General features: G+C 39.9%; 1 protein-coding gene and 1 long non-coding RNA gene across 4 annotated transcripts in view; one reads left to right on the forward strand and one right to left on the reverse strand.

Annotated features, from left to right (window-relative positions):
- LOC126863608 (nuclear hormone receptor E75-like) overlaps positions 1 to 15,836 on the reverse strand; it is a 218,703-nt gene that overhangs the window by 71,365 nt on the left and 131,502 nt on the right. The window contains exon 1 of one of the 3 annotated variants that reach the window (XM_050613926.1): positions 13,030 to 13,336. The exons of the other annotated variants lie outside the window; for them this stretch is intronic. Within the exon in view, the coding sequence (XP_050469883.1) occupies positions 13,030 to 13,186 (157 nt within the window). The 5' untranslated portion in view covers positions 13,187 to 13,336. Of the gene's footprint in view, positions 1 to 13,029; positions 13,337 to 15,836 lie in introns of those variants that run through there. 3 annotated transcript variants of the gene reach the window in all.
- On the forward strand, positions 10,443 to 12,892 carry LOC126863682 (uncharacterized). The gene is made up of 2 exons (XR_007688942.1): positions 10,443 to 12,488; positions 12,562 to 12,892. It is a non-coding gene; the product is annotated as an uncharacterized LOC126863682 (long non-coding RNA).

Below are 15,836 nucleotides of genomic sequence, written 5' to 3' on the forward strand. Positions count from 1 at the left end.
TGGGACAGATGAACTAATTTTCCAGCGAGAAGCGACGTGGAAACCGCGTATTATCTATTTTGTCAAATCGCAGTTTGTAAGTTGCAAGTTAAGAACCAAAGATGCTTCTTCGTTTATTTCCACTTTGTTTCTTCGCATTGCGTTAGCCATTTCGCTGCTGGAACCGTAACAATACGTTCTGTGAAATGCGTGCTCGCCGTACCGAACCCGTAAATTTATGAATTCCGCGTAGCGTATAATCGATCGATTGTAAAATTTATTTACCACCGATCGCCTTATCTTGGAACACATATTTTCCAAGGAAAGAGTTAAATGTTTTCCAACGATAAGCTTGTACCGTGTACAAGTTTCGTCTACGATTTTCTACAGGAAAAGTGAGGAAAATCGCTCGTGGTTGTAAGTTTCAAGTAGATCGAAACAGTGCTGGGTCAGACGCGAGCTTTCGAAGCGTTTAGCCGATGAAACTATTTGAAAGAAGATTCTTAAAATTTCATTTTATTAGAAAAATATACTTAACTCACTCGGACCTGCTGGAATATAAATCAAGGTTATCGGCCACGTGTACTTTTCGCGTAACAGTGACGTAACAGAAGGCAGTTTTAGAGCGAGCGGGCATAGGCTGTTCGCCAATTTTAGAGAAAGAGGAAGGAGAAAGAGAAGAAGAAGTGGACGAAGATACCGTGAGAGGATGCTAGGAGAGTTAGGCGCTTTTTACTGTTGATTAGCGTAACGGTGAATCCTTAGGCGAGATCGCGGAAGGCTACCGTTCAGGGTTCACCGAGATACAAACCGAGGTTCGTCGAGTTATTAGCGCGAAACGCGATAATTCGAGCTACTCGAATATGTTTAATTCCGCATTTTTTTTTTTCTATTCTTGCTTGCTCAGTCAGAGAATAGCGCTGTGGTTCTGTGCTTTCCTCTGGGATACTCGAAACTTTACGGTGCACGATTTTTCACGTTGTGTAGAAACAGTTAAACTTTCGCGAGGAATCGAACTAACGTTGGCAGTAAAATTCTATACACACGTAAAGATATACAGAAGCAAATGTAGAACGACAACGATATATTATTCCAGACGGAGAAACCAACGCATTAATCATCTTTCCAGTGTCACTGTATTCTTAAGTAATGCTTTCAAAACGAACAAAAATATTCTACCCCGTTACATCCGTACATTCGGTGCATTCATTTATCACCAACCGATCGCATTTTCCACACGTGCAGTTAATTTGCAATACCTAAAAGAATACGTAAAAGAATCCAATGTGTCATACACACTCAAACGTTTGTTCTTAACTTCGTTCGTTCGAAACACCGAGACTGGGTCAATTCTGACTCGCGTACATATCTCACCGTTGCTATTAGGTCGTCCGAAAAGTTTCTTTCGTTTTATAAGGAAATAATGGATGCGCAACATTTTCCGTTTTATATTATTTTATATTATTATTTTTATATTATTTCGTCGAATTACGTATGATCTATTTTTATCTATCAAAATACAGATCACAACGTTCGACAGATCAGGCTTCGTGTTCGTATAAAAATGCGTCGTTGTAAAAGACGTGTCTGTAAAAGAAAGACACTTTTCCGACAACCTAATGTGATACATTTTAAAACATTAGTTAAGGCTAAGTTTATAATATGATAAATTTAAGTTACATTTATCTTGAGTTAATTCCTACGATTGAATTTCTTCTACAAATTTAATTATCACATTAGGTAAAGAACCTTCTCGTTTGATTGTTCGTTTCATCCATACGAAATAAAATATTTCACGCTCGTGATAATGGTATTATACAGCGTGTGCTGCGCGAAGGTTAAAGAACGATCAGCTTAACGTTTTAGAAATAAGAGAAAAAGCAGAACAAACGATGGTATCGATGCTAATCGCAGAGTAAACGTAGCTCACGGTTTGGTCGTCAGCATATTTATGGGTCAGCCGCGTCAATCAGGAATGTGCGCGCCAAAACAACCGCGCCAAAACCGAGGCGTAGAACGAAACCAGGAAACACAGAGAGAGGCCGCAAAGTGGAACGAGCGAACGAGTCGAGGGCAATGACCGGCTTCGTCACTCTGGGGCTGACCTGAAATTTCATTAAGGGCGTCCAGCCATTGCGCAAGAGATTAGGATCGTCACGGTGTTTACACGCCGAGGCAGACAAGAGACCAGCCAACGGGACAACTTCACCATCGTTCAACGTATCATGTTGTCTTGGCCCATGGAAATTTTCCAATCCGCCCAACCATACGGTATACCAGTTGCTCACGAAAGTATTAGAACGCTCGTGGAAACATCGTACGACTACGTTGTACTAAACGAAATGAAATTTCATTAGCGTCGTAGCGAGAGTCAACCGATATCACGATGTTGCGAACTCTTTTTGGTAAACTTTTCATTTTGAACTTTCGCGATGTTTATCGGACGATATATTGGCGTTTCTTTGAATTTTGATAAGCCGAGGTTCTCGTAAACTTGAGTTTCAGCTATTCGGAAGAAGCGAAGTGAAATGTTCACGAAACCTTGGTACATAAATACTCATATACTGTCATATAGTGGTAGAGTTTGAAAATAATCTGAAAATATATCTGTACAGAAATAACAAGATATTTAGTACGAATTAACAAGTCTAAATATTCAGTAGGATTATTTTTCATACCTATCGTATCTTTAATAGGACTATTCGTGCTGTGTACTGTTTCCTTTTACCGAATATGCGTTTACAATAAATATGTTGTATCTTCTATATACATTTGAAGATTGGTTTCAAATGCGTTGCACGCAATCTGGATGGTCGTGTTTCATTGTTAACTTTGTTAAAGAAATATAAACTTACAAATATTCCGTGACAAGTATTCGAATACTCTCGTGAGCCGCTGTATGTGTATGTATATACTTCGCTCGAGACGTTTCTTTTCACATCTCGGACGTATTCCCCAGATTGTTCGAGATGTACAGAAAGTGGAGAAAGTTTGAAACTGGAATATTGGGAAATAGGAGAATGGATGTAGAAAATTCCATTCGCTGATTTGGGAATCTCATAGAAGAAGCAAGCAAGCAATTTGTAACGATAAAGGGAATACTTTCTTAACACGAAACAATTTTCTTTCACCGAGAATTATCTCGTATAGTCGAAGACACGATAGTACGGAAATTTGGACACGATTAAAGATGCAAATTGAAAATTACAAGTAAATTTAATTAAAAAATCCACTATTAACTTAGGATCATAATTAAAGAGCCTATTTATCATACTTAAGCATGATGATCGTTACAAGTGTCCTTCGTAAATACTAATTACCACTAAAAGGCGTCAGAAAGTTAAAGAATCCCATGGAAGGAGAGAATCGAAGAGAGGAAGTGATTAATCAGACGTTGTTGCAGCAATCCTGAATGTCTGGAAAGTATCGTGGGACGATACCATTTGCAGAATGCGAAGCACTGTTAATGGCAGGGGATACGAGGCAGATTCGACGCGAACAAATAGGTAGATGATCGAAAATAATCTGAGTTTCGCAAGACGTTTCGGTCCAGCGCGGATAGCAAGGCCATCGAGGTTCCAGGTATCGCTCGATTGTAGTCTATTTGTCGACAGAGAAATAATGTACCATCTATACGTCGATCTCTTATCGCGAATCTCCAGAAGGAACTCGATTTCCATTCCATACGAATCTCGATAACTAATCTACTAAACTTGGTTCAGAAAACGGTTCTTATTTTCGTCAGATCGTGATATTAGTTTTGGTGCATGTATTCAGCTGGCAACTAAGTGATTGCGGATTTTGTCATTAGATGGTGATGACAAAATCCGCAATTACTTAGTTGCCAACCCAATAGATGCTACGTATGACGTAATTTAGTATACATTGTGTTATTTGTCACAGGTTTGCCATCGATATCTATTTCACGAAAGGGATATTAATATGAAATTAATTTATAATATATAAATGAACGAGAGAAAGAGAGGAGAGATAGGGAGAGAGAGGAAGGAACTGTGAAATAAATCAATTCGCTTATACCATCAAACAATCGTATACTATTACATTCGAAAATATGTTTCTACTTTTCCATGCTGTTCGTTGGAATGGTAAGGTTTGGTCGCGATACTGGTTCGATAAATCGATATATCACGACCTTCGGGCGAGACCATTTATCACGATCTCACATGATTTACGTGGAGCTTCGACCACGTCATAGTTTACGCTAACCATCAGATATTACATTTTTACGGAAAGCTTGCATGCGCGTGGCGAAAGTAACGGCTGCTCGCGACTCTACAGTTTACTTTCAACCGACGATTCGAAAGTCTTTCCCCGACGCGAAACAGTGAAACGATTAACACATTCCTCTTTCACTTTCCGCCTATTCATCGGCCATTTCTACTCATTGTCACGAGCCAAACTTTAACAGCGAAGTTAATTCGACTTGCAGCAACACGAGACGATCATCGCTCTTCGAGAAATCAAGCAACAGTAATGAAATAAAATTTGACGAATCTCGTATCAAACGTAAGCTACCATAAATATTACGGCACCTGCTGATTCCTATTATTTTACAGACAGCGAATGTTCACGCACAGATACAAAATTATAGAAAAATACCCAAAATTCGCAAAAATACGAATCTGTATGAAAATTCGCGATCTGGTTATAAATCCTCATTCGCGCGATATGCGCTTTCTAATTTCGTTAGAACGTTCCGATATGTAAATGTAACGAGCAGATCCCAACACCTCTAGCACCTTTATACTTTTATCGGCATAACTAAAAAGAATAAAAAGCTTCGATAGAAATCCGTCTCATGACTAAATATTATAGTAAGTACTACTCTGCTTTCAATATTTTCCATAGATTTCCATACTATACCCACTTATACGTAGCCTTGCACATTTTCCCATGAACGCGGAAAAATTCGCGGTCCTCTTACAACGAACAGAACATCGTGTCACGAGTTCTCGAAGAGAAGGAGGGTCGTGTGGACAAGCTTGGAAGCTGGTCCCAGAGTCCCTGTGAAGTCCCATCGCTGATATAAGCGAGCACGAGCGGCGTCTCTAACGCGTGAAAGTAAGAGCCGTCTCCGTGTGCGCCGGCCTTGATTCGGCTGGGGTTACCGTCCGACATCCAGGACGGCCGAGGCCCGTTTCACGTTGCTCAACAACAACGCTGGATATCGTAAAAGCTGCCGTTCGTGACGAAATTCCTCTTACTGGCTCTTTAACGCCAGCCTTCGAATCTTTTAGAAGGGGACTCTTTAACGTCTACCTATATCTACTGAGCAGACTTCGCTGTTCACCAACGTCCATCGAATTAGGGGCGTCTTTCCCTGTGGCTATTTGAGGAGCCACTTGAGGAGTCGTTTCTATGGAGATGAGATTTGTAGGTGGAATTGATTGAAACGAATTCGTAGGAAAAGATGATAATACGCCAAGGTGTATAAATTCTGTTCACGTACTAATTTGATTTGATGGGTTTTCTAGGGGTGGGTTAATGGCGGCATACTTGAACAAGGTCACTAAATAAATAAATAAGCTAATTCGTATCTATTCCGGAAATGTGAATTTTATTTTTGTACAATGTAAAATTGATTCATTTCACGAAGCAAGATTTCTATTATTTCGCGTAACGTGGTGGTGATATAAATTGTTATATAAAACTTCATTGACTATGATATTTTATGAAATGTAAGGGTGTTATATAATAGGGTTTGTAATTAATTGTCATGTAGAATACAGCAGTTGTAATACAGTAGCGAAAGTAAAGAAATAATAGTATCGAGTAAGTCGTGAATAGTATTAGATCATCCGGGAAGCATCGTAATTTTTCTGTGAACCGAACTCGATTCGATATAATTGGTCCTGATGGATGTGTTACAAAACAAAATGTAGGAAACTTAATTAATAAGATGATAAACGATTAAGTAGACAGATAGCTACATATTTATTTTTACCTAATATTCATTTAACGAAAGTCATTATATTTTACAAAAATTATCACAAATAGAGTGGTGGATTAACGTAAAGAATTCTTCGTATTTTTAATTAATTCGACAAATTTTGGGAATTTTGTTACACCACATCCAAACGGTACACCGATCGATAATCGAAGATACGTATAAAACAATTATCGCGGAGTTATCCTTAGAATTAAACTAGGGCAGAAATTTTCTAATCTAGAACAGAATAATATTAGGCAATTATACGCAGTATGTGGAATATTAAAAGAAAAAAAAAAAAAGAAAAGAAGGCTTAAAGGATATTGTAGTTACTCAGGAATGTATTCCACCTGCAACCACAAATCGCTTGACCGCAATCTACGCCGGTGTATCGACATGTATAATGATTAAGAAATTGTGTACAAGTTATTCAATCGTTATTGCAAGTGAATCATTGCCGCGACATGTAAATCTATAACAAAGAAGTCGATGTATTAGCGGTATCCCTGGTGGAACCGGGATAATCAAGGACGTGCGTGCGTCACAGCTTGAAACTGAGCCCCTTTTCCACCTATGTAGATCTAAAACATCGAAGTTACACCTACTGCTCCAGTTTCAGTAGAAACGGATTTCTATATATTTCAACTCTAACAAAAGAAACTATCCATATGCGATACTTCGATTTCGATCGAATTTTACAGACTCATAGTTCAGCCAAAGATATTCGACGTATGTCTCTTCTATCGGCTGTCATTCGCATCTCGAGCGTGAAAATAGCTAATGGATTATAATTGGCGATCGAACGCATAGCTTCTAGAATATCCTGAAAGCTATCGAAGATAAAGGAATTGTATTAATAGACGAATTTTATGTTTCCGATCGGTGAATAATATATTCAAAATCGCAAACTTCTGCTAATCTGTCCTACAAATATTTTCCAATTTTTACCTAAAGTTTGTTCGCAGCACATTCGTTTCTTCTTCTTTGATGCCATTCACGAAAATATAAATACGAAAGCTCGCAGCGAACGATTCAACATTTCGTCCTCTTGCGAGAAGTAAACACTGTCCTTTTCCTTTACAGTTTGAAGATATAAAATCGCGCGCAATGCACGTAACACTGTCGAAGTGGTCACCACTTCTAAGAAAACTCTACATCTGGTCTTTTTAGTTCTCTCAAACCATTGACAAAGACTGCGACGAAGGCAGACCATAAACAGTAGACAGGCGACGTTGGCTTCGGGGTTTTCAGTTATAGGGTAACATTGCTAGCGTGCGGATCTGGACCAGCTCAAATTGTATTCTTACTTATAATTACACTTCTGTATTAAAATATATTTGCTACCTTACAATTTATCCACGAGTTTCTCTGTTTATACATCAAATAACCTCGACAAACGCGTAAGAACATATAAAATATCCAAAGCGCAATACTCTCTATCATACTTAGTGGATTAAAACAATCTTCTATCCGAGTTCTGTGTTCTTAATTACATCGTCAAATGCACAGTCGATAAGAAAGCGACGTAGCGATAAGAAAGGGTTCGTACGCGATCTCGAAAGGCAAAGAAAAGATAGGAGGAAAAAAACGATGGAACTGGAGAAAGAAATGTGGCGAAAACGACGAAGTCGGAGGACTGCTTTCTCCATGGTGGAGCAGACGCAAGCAGCCAGCAAGCGGCAGTAGCTAGCAGAAGGTAGTAGCGATCGAGAGTAAAAGCGGCTCGATAAGAGCGAGAAAGAGACGTGGACTGGTGCGACAGAGGACGAAGAACAGGGAGAAAGGTGAAAGCACTCTCACCTCGCCTCATAGCCACGGAACGATCTTTTCGGTTTTTACGCCGTGCTCCTCCGAGAATACGATCCGCCTGGCGCCTCGGGGACTTCGTCCCAGTTACGTGGCCGAGCCACGCTTCCCGCCGCGATTCATCATCCTGATCGAGAAGAGTGCCTCTTCTGCTCGTGCACGCGCCGGCACGTGACGCGTCCGACCATTCCGCGAGAACCGCCTTCCATAAATTCCAGTCGACTGTCTTGGGATTTCGTATCGATTACAGTCGGATTAGGGTTCACAGATAATTAGGTGTTGCACGTTTCGCGCTACGTGTTGAAATTGTGGCTTTTGTCGGCGAAAGGTGATTATAAAAGGATCTAGGTGGGATGAAGGTGTTGGCGGTTGGTGAAATCGGAAGATCGGGATTAGAGGACGTTAAGCGTCCGCGAGAACGTAGATGAGAAAATTAGGACGCTAGAAAAGCAATCTGCGGGAACACCGACGAATTGTGTTTGCTTAGGAAATTCGTTTTGTTGTTAGAAGGATCAGAATATTGAAATATTAGGAGATTAGAAAATTAGGCTGAAGGGGAATTTTTGTTCTTCGTGGCGTTTTAAAGCGTAATCGAGAAATTTAAATACTTGGAAGATTCAGGAGTTGGGAAATTAGAAATTTGGGAAACTAATTCAAAGAAATATCAACGGAAAGAGAATATTTAGTATTTTGGTACTTGAACTGCAGATGTTTGCACGATTGCAATCGAGAAACTAAGACATTTGGACGGTCGATGTACTAGAAAATTATAGAAATTAGAAAATTAGTATCGATGAATGTAGAATAGTATTTGTTTAACAAAGATTTCCATTCTTCGTAGAATTTGTGAAATTGCGATAAAAGAGAACTCAAATATTGGGACAATTAATCCTAATTAGGAAGCTGAGAAAATAATATAAACAATAAAACATCATTTGTATGGGAAATCTTTGTTCATGGCGATATTCGTTAAATCATAACGAAGAGAGGGATATGTTATGCAAATTGAGTGGGTGGAGTTTGCTTGACCCTATTTAGGCAACCTAATTAAATGTGCAATTCAGTTTATAATGGTAGGTTGGAATAACTGTTATGAAACTGTAAATGGTCAGATCGATGTGAAGAATAGATAATAAAGTGGTGAACGGGGTTTATTATAGCCAGGTGCGAAATTACTACGATCGATACACGCATTTTCGGCGCATACGTTCCATTTAAGCATAACGACTGCAACACGTGTAGAACAAGCAATAAAATGCATACGTTACATGCTTCAATAAATAATACCATTAATAAAATTGAACGATATTAAAATCCATCTATATTTATGTATACATATTTGCAGTTTCTTAAACCACCGAACCATATTTCCATATATTCAACCAATAATTATCACGTTCCTTTATAAATCAATATAACATATTTTTAAGATTATTAACTATATGATAATACCTACCTCGATACGTGATTTCATTAAAATCACACACATCGAACAACAACGATACGATTCGTCTATTAAAAGAAATAACTAAAAAAGGGAACCCGCAATTTAGACGATAAAATCTAGAAGTATATATATATATATAGACTTGGATGAAAAGAGCCTCATCACCGAATCTGATAGAACTTGTTTCCAACTCCTTATTGATACGTCTAAATGATAGGAAAAATAAGAAGAAAGAGCAAGCAGTCGACCTCAAGCGATCTTAAAAAAAAAAAAAAAGAAAAAAGCAAAAAGACACGATAAAAAGAAACGTAATTTTTCTACAAATCGAACGAAGAAAAATACGCGTGTCACGACTGAGTGAGGTCGCGTCATCGCGTTACCAGTCGTCGCGATCGACTTCCGGAAGTCGCGTCATTTCGTCCGATGAAACGGTCGATGTCGGACAGTTTTAAGCTAGGCGGGAGTCTTGAATAGCAAGCGAAGGGATAAAGAGACCTCGATAGCGGGCGTAGACCTCGCGAGCGGTTCTGTTGTAGTCATAGAACAACGGCCCTGAGCCTTTGTGAAGCGTTGCGAAACACAGCGAGCCAGGCCGCCGCTGGTGCACGCTCGTATCTATTATTACGTGATTTTTTTTCTCTTTTCCTCCCTCTCTTGGGGGCCTCAGGGCCGCGGCGAGTGTAGCCTTCCATCGGGATCAGGTGTCCGGTTAGCGCGCGCCTACTCGCCTTAGCGGATCGATTAAAATGGTATTAAATGGGCGACAGGCACACAACGATCTCTCGTGTAACTAGCCGAGATGAATAGAGCCACTTGGGGCTCGCTGTTGATCAACGGAGTATGCAAGTACATTTAGGCAAAGAGAGGATGTCGAACAGGTGACTTATTGTTCGTATTGTGGTCGTTGACTGGAGTTTGGATGGCGAATTGGCAGCCAGAGGAGAAGATCGAACTCTGGCTTTGAATGTGCAAGAATTAAACAGAATAAAACGGTTGATCTTATAGAAAATTCTTCCGAAAGTCGGTTTCAAGTGTCGACACGAATACGAAGTTTGATACGAGTGATCGTTTTTAAACGCTTTAAGTATCCACTTAAGTCCATTAAGTGGAGTAACTTTTGGATAAGACGTGTGACTATGTATGGTTTGTTACAATATTTGCTACGAGTATTTTGGGATACCATTTAAAGCATCAAGTAAATGTTAAATGTATATTTATTTAAAATGTTTATTACGAAAAATCGTATAGAATAGAGGAAATGTGTTTTCGCGTTATACTTCAATTGCATGAACGGTCCGCATTAACGAAATTTCACGACCCATGATCCATATCGATAACCAAATACATACATGCTCCCATAGTACTTAGGAAATTAATAGTCGTTGTTTATTATATTTAATTACAGGGAATATTTTTAAATAGAATATTTTACTCGTCGTATTAAGAAACGTATATAAACGATATACTTGTGCTCGTTTTTGGTCATTGTTCAATGGAATAAAAAAATGTCACGAATTTACCATCGAATCGCGATTGAAATGATTTCCATTATTGAGAAGTGGATTGTTTCTTGTACACGATGTTAACGAGCAATGGCAGTTAAGAGAGGAAAGTAGAGTAGCAACGTGTTGAACGCGACCGTCGCTCAACAGGACTAGATGCTTGGCTCCTGACAGATAAATGCTTTTATGTAATGCTGCCAGGGCTCTAGTCTGGATAAAGAGAAGTAAAACCATTGCGCAATGACCCCGTTGCGCGTTTCGGCCAGGCCGTGTTGGGAAATCCATCGTGTCGTTAAAAATGTGGGCCATCGGCACATTCTTGTTCCACGAAAACAAGCCGCGATGCAACACCCAATACGACCTATATTGCCATCATAGTTCGCCACTTTCATAATCAAATCTCACCCTGTTTCTTCTCCACGAAACTCAATCTTATTTCAAACGAAAAGATTTTTCAGAAGCATTTGTACAATTTTGCAAGAGATATAAAACTTTATAGAACTACCAAATTTTTCTTCAACGTTAATTGACGATTATCGAATACTCATGAATTTCTAAAATTTCGATAAAAGACACTAAACTTCCGTGTTCATTATATTGCGTTTTGTAAAGCACTTTACCTGACAATTATCAAAAATTCCTATATTCTGAAATTTTGCATCGAATCTTACGGTAAAAGTTATGAACGTCCGAATCGCAAAACTTTCTTTCCCTTTGTAAGGAAATAATGCGTGCACAACACTTCTCCTTTTCTATTTTTTTTATTAAATTACGTATAATCCAACAACAACATTATTCAACAATAAAAAATGTTGTGCATCTATTATTTCCTTCTAAAACGAAAGAAACTTTTGGATCAATCTATTATCCTCGTTGATAATTATCCAATATTCTCAAAGCTCAGAAATTTTGCATTCACGCCTATAGCAGAAGGTTGTAAACTTCTTTGTCCGCTATATCACAATTTCGTAAAGCATTTTAATTAATAATTATCCAATATTCCTAAATACGAGGAATTTCATATCCGTCAAAAAGAGATGTAACTTAAAGTTGAATTATTATTACAGAAACAGCTGAGGCGACGCCAAGGAAATCGAAATTGGCGCTAAATTATTGGAACGCGCGCCGCGCCGCGATCGCAATGATTTTTTTCGCGAAAAGCCGGTGAACTTGGGGAATTACCGAGTGGCGCGCACGGGGCAAACGAAACGCGAACGTTCGCAGCGCCATCGGGTAGCGAATTGACCAAGTTGGTTGACAGGTACGCATCGGTTCGTGGACACTAGGTGGCAGGTAGGCTGGCCGTGGTAGCGGGCAATGTCAATGTCAATGAGCACGTGAGCCCCGCTCGAGGAAAAATCGATACGCTTCAGTGTCAAAGCTTTTCCCGGCGAAAGAGAGGTAGCTGCATACGCGAGAACAAACCCGGGAATAACCGAAGCATAGTTTATGACGCAATGCAATTTGTACTTAGATCCTTCTCTCGACTCTTCGTATACTCATAGACACTTAGGTGTTACAGCTTCGTCTAAAAAGTGTCGTAACTTATTCATTTACGAAAGAAAGCGTGGTTGTTGATCGTAATTGATGTTATTTTAACGTAGTTGACGTTACTTCAAAGAAAGTGCCGTAGTATTTGATGATATAGAACGAGGATGAGCGATAAGGTTCGTTACTAAAGAGAGAACTGATTCCACAGCTGCTGATTAAAGAGACGTCTCGAACAAAGGATCCCCTTTAAGAAACTTATTCCGCGAAGATTTCCGGAAATCACCGTACAAATCGTCCATGTAACCATCACACAGTATGTTGACCAACAAAAACATTACCATACAGATATACGAAAACGTATCTAATCCAAGACGTTTCTTCAACAGATATGCTGATATCCTGATTACGTAGCACGAAATATCTGAAACCTGCGCGGAGCATAATCCCACTCCGAGCAAAAATAACTTCATCGTACAGCATGCAATCATCTTGAACTTATCCTGTCCCATCACGCAACCCCTACCCTATCACATCCGTCACCTAACTCCCCCTAGTACCGAAAAACATACGCAATCAGGCGCAACCACGAAACGATTCAATTCAAATATATCGTGTTTCACGGGTGATCTGTCACACGAGTAAATCTCATCCTCGAATCACCATACGTAACCTTCGATCCCCCACCACCCACCCCCATTGTCAATAAACAAACAACAAGCCATAACAAAGAACCGGAACAACGAAGCGTCACAACACGACGAACGTAACGACGAATATGAATCACAGCCGAATTCAAGTTCATGTTTCCTGTGGAAAACACAGAGAGAAAGGAGAAAATAAAGGGAGGAACGAACCTTTGACGCGTTGATGACGACTCTCGGGATTCTGCGTCTCGTTGACCGCGATGGTGGCCTCGCACACCTCTATGGGATAGAGAGGGCCGCCGTTGTTCATGGTGTGATCGACGATCCCGATTTCGGGTGGATCGTCGCTCGCCACGTTCGCTGACATACCCGTGTCGCACTAATGACAACGTGTCGGACACTGTCGGTGTGCCACAATGGTAGGCGCACCGCGTACTCTCCAGGGTTGATGTCCATGAATGGGGTGGTGGGGTTGATCGAGAGGGTGAGAGCTGAGAGCTGCGGGGGTTCCGCGCACGCGCCACCGTTATACCCACGCGATCTCCGGCCCAACGAGTGACCCTTCCGTCTTTCGCGGATATCTCCGGTGCTCTTTTGTGCCCGCGCTTCCTTTGCGTAGGACTGCGATGACGCACGCGGGTCGTGTTTGCGCCGGGACACTTTTACCATCCGGTTGTTTTACTGTTTTAGTTGTAACCAACTGGGGGTTGAAACTGCGACGGGAGACGCGGCTAGATATTTACAGCGCTGGCTATTTTTTCAACCCCGTGCACTCGTGTTGTCACAGGTGACTGGCTTTATGGGCGCGGAATTCGACGCGGCGCGACGTCGAGAGTGGTAAAAATAGAGGGGAGTCGGACGCGGAGTTTAAGCATTTTATGACGTTTTCCGTTGAGTTTGTGATAGGCGGTGTACGTTTCCAGTACGATTATTATATAACTCGCGTTGTTATTTCGAGATCGAGATTTTTTTAACGCGAATAACTTTAATATGTGGGGATTGGTAGCGATAATAGAAACATAGTGTCTGATTATAAAACGAAGCGCAGAATTTTGGTAGAATACTGTATGTGAAATTGTAAATAGTTTTTTAAACTTGTCTTTGATTTGTAGCGATCTTTTAGTGATTTTTACGTATTTTGGTAGTCGTTGAACGAGTGTATATCGACATATGCCAATCTATGTTTATGACGACCAGACGTAAACTAGTTTAATCTGCGATTGATTTGAAAATTACTTACAGCCAAGTGTGGTACAGCTAGCAGCAAAGAAAGCGAAGATTTTCACTTACCTATAACAGAAAGACATTATACCATATTAGTAATTGGAAACGAATGAACGGTTAGGAAAGAATCGAAGCCATTAATAAATAAACGAGGATGCTTAGTCCGATTTTATTGAAAGGCTTTTATCTGATTGATAAATACGTCACTTTTGTTCCAGTGTTTCCGTTACACTGTCAGCCATCGCGTACAATTGAACATCGTGCTTACCTTTATATTACCCGCGTACTTACAAGTGGGCCACACGACACCAATCGTCCAGGAATAGACGCGTCTCATACGAAGTGAAATTTACCGATAACGCGTTTACAATGCAAACGATCATTTTTCCAATTATTTCTCATTAGAATTCGATCTTCGATAGGAAGAGAAAACATTATTTCTAAAAGTATATTTCTGACGAGTTTCTTATATTTATCTTACTAGTGGGTTAAAGATTTTTATGTCAACTCACGTTTTTATAAATAAAATAAAATATATTTCTAACATTAGTATTTTCTGTTTCTAACATTATAAGTATTTTCTGTTTACTCACCACGTAATTTATAATATGCTCTAAAACTCGCAATAAAATGAATCAGTAAAAACTACGTATTGTCGCAATTATTCATACAACAGTGCGCATGAAACGGGTCTCTCACTAAACCGCTGCCCTGATTATGTGAATTCCACAAAATCTCTATCGTAGAGTTAGAAACAAGCCTGCGAACGAAGGTCATTCGTCGGTTTACGAGATCTGAATCTTTATTCGGTTTCCCTTGTTCACCCTTCGTACCTGACCCTTCCCTCAGCTACCTGAAACCTGCCTTCAACCTCCTGTTTACCATTCTACCCTCTGTTCAAAATTCCCGCTAGTGGTGGCGGGCCGAAATTGGTCCTTCTGCTATCTATTAGGTGATAATGTTATCAGGAGGAATTTGCACGTCACGATACCGACCCACGAGTCGCGAATTTCCTGTCGTACCGACTCGCGGCTCGGGATTCGCGAAAGGACAGTGGCGCCTCGTCGCGGAGCGCGTTAGAACTGTTTGGCGATTGCTTTCGCGTGCAAATACACCCGCAAATTTATGAACCCTAGCTGTGCTATCGCTAACGCGTCACTAAATCCACTTTTTTCCATGACGCTTTATGCCACTTTTCTTTTTTCATCAAAATCCAGTGTTCTCGGTTGCAATAGGAACAAAATTTGACAGGGCGCGAAATTAATTAATCAAACGAAGGAGACGATAGAATTTAGAAAGAGACTTTTGGATAGAAGCGATAAATGTTAAATGAGAGTCAGAATTGAGAATCGCGACACTGTGATGTTCGGTTGAAAGATACATTAAAGATCATTATTTCGTAAATAATTCAGCATTTTGTTTTATTAATGTGATTTGGAAGAGATTTGAATTACACGGTATCTTATTTTACCTATTCTATTTTATCCATTTCGTTGTGTAAAATTCTGTTTTTTCTCTCTTCTCGCGCTCATTCTTCCATTACGAGCACATAATATCATACACGAACTACTCCAAATTTTCTTCAGCTTCCATTAAACCAACCCAGATTCAAAATTCCTCTCTCTAGAACATTTATATTCTATACGATATAATTGGTCAGAAAAATGCCTCGGGATCGTAATTACACCTCGAACGACCCTCATCGACAAACTCGAATTAAAGACCGACATTTCACCTTTCTCTCTATTCAAATAATCCTCTCACTTGACACCTGCATAACGAATTGCACAAAA

Source organism: Bombus huntii, chromosome 3 (assembly GCF_024542735.1).
Source record: "Bombus huntii isolate Logan2020A chromosome 3, iyBomHunt1.1, whole genome shotgun sequence".
Lineage (NCBI taxonomy): Eukaryota > Metazoa > Arthropoda > Insecta > Hymenoptera > Apidae > Bombus > Bombus huntii.